Source organism: Belonocnema kinseyi, chromosome 2 (genome assembly GCF_010883055.1).
Source record: "Belonocnema kinseyi isolate 2016_QV_RU_SX_M_011 chromosome 2, B_treatae_v1, whole genome shotgun sequence".
NCBI lineage: Eukaryota > Metazoa > Arthropoda > Insecta > Hymenoptera > Cynipidae > Belonocnema > Belonocnema kinseyi.
The window spans coordinates 139185034-139191891 of record NC_046658.1 but is presented as its reverse complement, the minus strand read 5'-3'; the positions used below and the strand labels follow the sequence as shown (position 1 = coordinate 139191891).

The following is a 6858-nucleotide window of genomic DNA, read 5'->3' as shown; positions in this document are numbered from 1 at the left end:
TGAAAACACTTGCGAATGTTTTTAAATAACCTGAAATATTTTAAATTCTTTAAAATATTTTTAAGTCCTTGCATTTTTTTTAAGTTTTTAAAAACATGAAGTTAGTTAGAAAAATAGCTTAAAATATTTCAAATTCTTTGATCGTTTTATCAATTGATTCTCAGTATTAATTTTTAAATAACTTTTTAGAATTAAAAAAAAAAGAATTCAAGTAAATAAAAAAATTGGAAAAATTCAGGATAACCAAAAAATAGTTATCAAATACAATTTTGAAATCCCTTCAAAATTAATAAAACTAATAAAAAATTGTTTGGAATCGTTTAAAATTCCCTATAATATATCAAATAAAAAGTTCTCGAAAATGTCTGAGAAATTAATCAAAAGAAAGAGAAAATTATTAAAATTAAATTATGGGCTGCAAAAATAGGGTACCAGTTACCAAATTTTGAAAACTGGTCTGTGAGGCCTGTCTTGAAGATAAAAAAAAAGTAAGATTTGCGATTTGAAAAATGTCTCTTGGCGTAAATTAAAGTTTAAACTGCAGTTTGAGGCACTCCTTGCACTAGTAAAGTCTTACTTTTACTTTTAGATGCCAGGGTCGACTGGCTAATTGATTTTCCAATTTTTGGCTGACCGTTTGGTGAGCTCGTGACGAAGCCTTCGGAGCGCATGTCTTTCAAGGACATATTTGAGTTGCTCCTCAGCGAAGGCGTCGAGCTAAATTTTCGATTTTGGGCTAATCTCTCCTGGAGTTTTGTACCATTTTGTCGGGGAACTCGCGGCTTTACCGGCGGCGTGTCCCGATATTCGTACATGTTTTCTTTCGAGGCTCGCGTCAAATTTTCGATTCCCTCCGAAGGTTCCTCTTCTCGGACCATCAGGATGTCTCCGCTATAGTAGTGATCGCACTGTCTGCGAATCGAACAAAACGAGAGCATTCTCTATTTATTTGGATTGTATTCAATTCGAATTATTCAATGAAATTGTCGATGATTTTATCTTGATTGGGGTCATCCACAAATTACTCTGGGGGGGGGGGGGTCCTGTTGTTCAGCATGAGAGGGAGAGTTTGGAAGATCTTCGGAAGAAAAATTTTCATGAATTTTCAAGTAAAAAGGATAAATTTTCAAAGAATTAAAAAAAAAATTCAACGAATTAGTTAAAGTTTTTAACTAAGAAATTCATTTTCAATTTGAATAATTAATGTTTAATTTAAAAAAATAAATTTTAAACGAATAGTTGAAGATCTGACAAAAAAAAAGATACATTTTCACCGAAGAATATTAATTTTTTACCAAAAAGATAAATTTTCAACAAAATATATGAATTTTTAAGTAAAAAATATGAATTGGCAACTAGAACTAGAATAGTAAATTTGTCAGTAAAAAAAATAATTTTCAGTCAAGATCTTCGCAAGAAAAATTTACATAAATTTTGAAGTAAAAAAGATAAATTTTCAAAGAAATAAAAAAGAAATCGTTAAAGTTTTAAATCATCCTACTGATTTTCAATCAAAATAATTAATATTTCATTTTTAAAAATAAAATTTTAACCAAATAGTTGAAGATTTAACCAAAATGATAAATTTTTAACAAAAAATTTTTATTTTTTACCAAAAAGACAAATTTCCAACAAAATACATCGATTTTCAACTGAAAAAAAATAAATTGACAACTAAAACTAGAATAGCTAAATTTTCAGTGAAAAAATTAATTTTCTGTCAAAATCTTTGCAAGATAAATTTACATGAATTTTTAAGTAAAAACGATAAATTTTCAAAGAAATAAAAAAGAGATTTAAACAAAATCGTTCAAGTTTTAAATTAAGAGATTCATTTTCAAATAAATTACAGAACAAAATAACTAATATTTAATTTAAAAAAAATGAATTTTTAACCAAATAATTGAAGATTGACCAAAAAAGATAAATTGTTAACTAAAAAGACAAATTTTCATCAAAATACATAAAAGTTTCAACTAAAAGAAATAAATTGATAACTAAAACTAGAAGAGTTAAATTTTCAGTAAACAAAAAAAAATTAATTTTCAGCCAAAATCTTTGCAAGATAAATTTACATGAATTTTCAAGTAAAAGCGATAAATTTCCAAAGAAATAAAAAAGAGGTTTCAACAAAATCGTTAAATTTTAAATCAAGTGATTCGTTTTCAATCAAAATAACTAATATTTAATTTTTGAAAATGACTTTTTAACCAAATAGTTGAAGATTAAACAAAAAAGATCAATTTTTAATCAAAAAGACAAATTTTCAACAAAATACATCAATTTTCATCTAAAAATAATAAATTGACAACTAAAACTAGAATAGATAAATTTTCAGTAAAACAAATTAATTTTCAGACAAGATCTTTGAATGAAAAATTTAAATTAATTTTCAGGTAAAAAAGATAAATTTTCAAAGAAATAAAAAAGAGATTTTAACAAAATCGTTAAAAAATTTATCCCAGAGATTCATTTTTAATTAGAATAATTAATATTCAAATTTTTTAAATGAAATTTTGTAGCAAATAGTTGAAGATTTATTAAAAAAAGATAAATTTTAACAATATTATTAAATTAAACAATATTAATTTTCTATCAAAAAGACAACTTTCTACCAAAGAAATAAAGTTTCAAACAAAAAGATTAATGTTTATCCAAGAATATTAATTTTCTAACAAAAAGGCGAGTTTTTAACTAGGAAAATAAAGTTTCAATGAATAGATAAAATTTTATCCAAAAATATTAATTTTCTACCAAAAAGACAAATTTTCAACAAAATACATAAATTTTCAACAACAAAAAAAGTAATAAATTGACAACTAAAACTAGAATAGATAAATTTTCAGTAAAACAAATTAATTTTTAGACAAGATCTTTGAATGAAAAATTTAAATTAATTTTCAAGCAAAAAAGATTCATTTTCAAAGAAATAAAAAAGAGATTTTAATAAAATCGTTAAAACTTTTGAACAAAAATATTAATTTTATACCAAAAAGATGAATTTTTATCCAAGAATATGAATTTTCTACCAAAAAGTCAATTTTTCAACAAAATACATCAATTTTCAACTAAAAAAGATCAATTGACAACTAAAACTAGAATATCTAAATTTTCAGTAAAAAAAATAATTTTCAGACAAGTTCTTCGCAAGAAAAATTTACATGAAATTTAAAGTAAAAAAACATACATTTTCAAAGAAATAAAATAGAGATTTCAAAGAAATCGTTTAAGTTTCAAACCAAGTGATTCATTTTCAATCAACATAATTAATGTTTAATTTAAAAAATTAAATTTTAACCAAATAGTTGAAGATTGAACAAAAAAGATATATTTTTAACCAAAGACATTTTTTTAACAAAATACAGGAACTTTCAACTAAAAAAAAATAAATTGACATTAAAGTTTTAACCAAAAATATTAATTTTCTACCAAAAAGACCAATTTGCAACAAAATACATAAATTTTAAACTGAAAAAGAATAATTCACACCTAAAACTAGAATAGCTACATTTTGAGTAAAAAAAAAACCTTCAGACAAGTTATTCGCAAGCAAAATCTACATGAATTTTTAAGTAAAAAATATAAATTTTCAAAGAAATAAAAAAGTGATTTCAATAAAATAGTTAAAGTTTTTAACCAAGAGATTCCTCTTCAATTAAAATAACGAACATTTAATTTTAAAAAATGAAATTTTAACCAAATAGTTGAAGATTTAACAAAAAAAGATACATTTTTTACCAAAAAGACAAATTTTCAAAAAAATACATCAATTTTCAATTAAGAAAGATAAATCTGTAACTAAAATTAAAAAAGCTAAATTTTCAGTAAACGAACTGATTTTCAGACAAGATCTTTGCATGAAAAATTTACATTAATTTTCAGGTAAAAAAGATAAATTGACAACTAAAACTAGAATATCTAAATTTTCAGTAAAAAAAACTTTCAGACAAGTTCTAGGTAAGAAAAATTTACATGAATTTTCATGTGAAAGACATAAGTTTTCAAAGAAATGAAAATGACATTTTGAAGAAATAGTTAAAGCTTTTAACCAAGATATTCCTTTTCAATTAAAGTAATGAATATTTAATTTAAAAAATCAAATTTTAACCAAATAGTTTAAGATTTTTTACCCAAGAATATTAATTTTGTAGCAAAAAGACAATTTTCAATGAAAGAAATAAAGGTTCAACCAAAAAGATGTATTTTTATCCAAGAATAATAATTTTCTATCAAAAAGATAAATTTTCAACAAGATAAACGAATTTTCAACTAAAAAAGATAAATTGACAACTAAAATCAGAATAGTTAAATTTTCAGTAAAAAAAAAAAAAGAAAAAAACTTCTGTTTCAGTCAAGAAAATTAATTTTTAGACAAGAGAATTAATTTTTAGTCAAGAAAGTTCATTTTTATTCTAGAAAATTAATGTAAAAAAATGAAGTTTCAACAAAACAGTTCAATTTTCAACTAAAAAGAATTATTTTCTACCAAAAAAGTTGAATTTTCAACTAATAAAATTAATTTTTAAAACTAATTGTTGAATTTGAAATAAACCAAATACGTTTCTAACAAAATAGTTCCATTTTTAACTAGGCTGATGAATCTTCACAAAAAAAAAGTATTTAAGCAAATATTTGAATTTTAAACCAAAAAGATTGATTTTCTACAGAAAAAAGATGAATCTGCAACAAAATACATCAATTTTTAAATAAAAAAGTTAAATTGGCAACTAAAAATGGAATGGATGAATTTCCAGCCAAGAAAATTAATTTTCTGACTAGAAAATAATTTGAAAAAAAAACAATTATGAGAAAATAGTTATATTTTTGACCTTAAAGATTAATTTTCCACCAACAAAGTCGAATTTTCAAGCAAAAAAATGAAGTTTTGGGGAGGAAAATTAATTTGCAGTAAAGAAATTTAATTTTTAGTCCAGAAAATAATGGTAAAAAACGAAGTTTCAACAAAATAGTTCAATTTTCAAACAAGAAGAATTATTTTTTACCAAAAAGTTGAATTTTCAACTAAAAAAAAAAACGAATTTTCAACAAAATAGTTAAATTTTCAACAAATATAATAAATATACAGCAGAAAAAAATTAATTTTTAAACAAATAGTTGAATTTGAAACTAAAAAGTTGAATTTCCAACAAAATAGTTCAATTTTCAACTAAGCTGATGAATCTTGAATAAAAAAAAATGAATTTTGAAACCAATAGTTGAGTTTTAAACCAAAAAGATTTTGTGTCTAGAAAAAAGACGAGTTTCCAACAAAATGAATGAATTTTCAATTTAAAAAAATAAATAAATTGACAAGTAAAAATTGAATAGTTAAACTTCTAGTCAAAAAATTTAATTTTCAGTTCAAAAAATTATTTTAAAAAACGAATTATCAAAAAATCAGTTAAATTTTTATCCAAAAAGATTAATTTTCTATCAAGAAAAAACCAAGTTTGAACAAGATACATGAATTTTTAGTCAAATAATTAAATCTTCAACTAAAAAGATTATTTTTTAACCAAAATTGAATGGTTAAATTTTTAATCCAGAAAAACAAAAAAGATACATTTTTATCCAAATAACATAATCTTCTACTAAGAAAAGACAAATTTTCAATAAAATACATGAATTTTCAACTAAAAAGATTATTTTTCAACCAAGATTGAATAGTAAAATTTTGAGTCAAAAAATTAATATTTGTCCAGAAAAATAATTTTTTAAAATGTTTTCATTTTTAACCAAAGAGAGTAAATTTAAACCAAGATCAATTATTTTCTACCAAAAAATTGAATTTTCAACTAAAACTAAAATAGTTAAATTTTAATTAAAGAAAATTAATTTTCAGTTTATTAAAAAATCAAATTAAAAAAATATGTATTTAAATTTTGAATCAAAAGATGAATTTTCAACCAAATATATTAATTTTCTATCAACAACGACGAATTTCTAAGCAACGAAGTAAAGTTTCAACAAAAAAGATGAATTTTTATCCATAAAGATTAATTTTCTGCTAAAAAAATATAATTTTTCAACGAAATAAATGAATTTTCCGTCAAATAGTTGAATTTTCAACTAAGAAAATAATTTTTTAACCAAAATTGGAAAGTTGAATTTTCAGTGAAGAAAATAGTTTTCAATCAAGAAAATAAATTTAAAACGTAGACGTTTTTTTAGTTATTTAATCCATTTTCAACTACAAATGGAGTAGTTAAATTTTAGCAAGGAAAATTAATTTTCAGTCTAGACCATTATTAAAAAAAACGAATTTTCAACAAAAAAAAAAAATAGTCAAATTTTCAATCAAAAAGATAAATTGTCTATCAACAAAGACGAATTTTCAAGCAAAGAAATAAAGTTCCGAGACAAAAAATTAATTTCTATTCAAAATATATTAATTTTCTCCCAAAAATGTGAACAAAATTCATGAATTTCCAACCAAATAATAAAATGTTCAACCACAAATTATGAATTCTCAACTCAAAATTTAAAACTAGACTTTTTTAAAAAAATTTTTAAAATAAAAATTCTTTTTTATCAAACAAGAAGATTTACCTTTTAGTTCCCTTTTTAGTGGAAAAACAAGTAAAAGGGGAAAAACATAATTAAATAGGAATTTTAATCATTCATTTATTTATTTATTCATTCAGAAAAAAACCCTTACGCAAATTCGTGGATGACCTCTTACCACAAGCCTCGGTGCAAATAAAAAAATAGGTGCAGAAGTAAAACAAAAAATGCAAAAATTGTTAAAATTTCGGGAAAATTCGTAAACTAAAATACGAGAAAAATAATCGAAGGTGCAAGAAAATGTAAAAATTACCTGCGTATTTTCTCGCTGCCTTCGCTTTGCTAAGAATAATG

The 6858-nt window shown here is 22.4% G+C and overlaps 1 protein-coding gene across 1 annotated transcript in view; it reads right to left on the bottom strand.

The window, feature by feature from the left end:
* Positions 1–423: 423 nt before the first annotated feature.
* Positions 424–6858, bottom strand: part of LOC117167421 (cholinesterase) — a 68969-nt gene continuing 62534 nt past the window's right edge. Inside the window, exon 12 of the mRNA XM_033352325.1 lies at positions 424–912. Within this exon, the coding sequence (XP_033208216.1) occupies positions 534–912 (379 nt within the window). The 3' untranslated portion in view covers positions 424–533. The remainder of the gene's footprint in view (positions 913–6858) is intronic.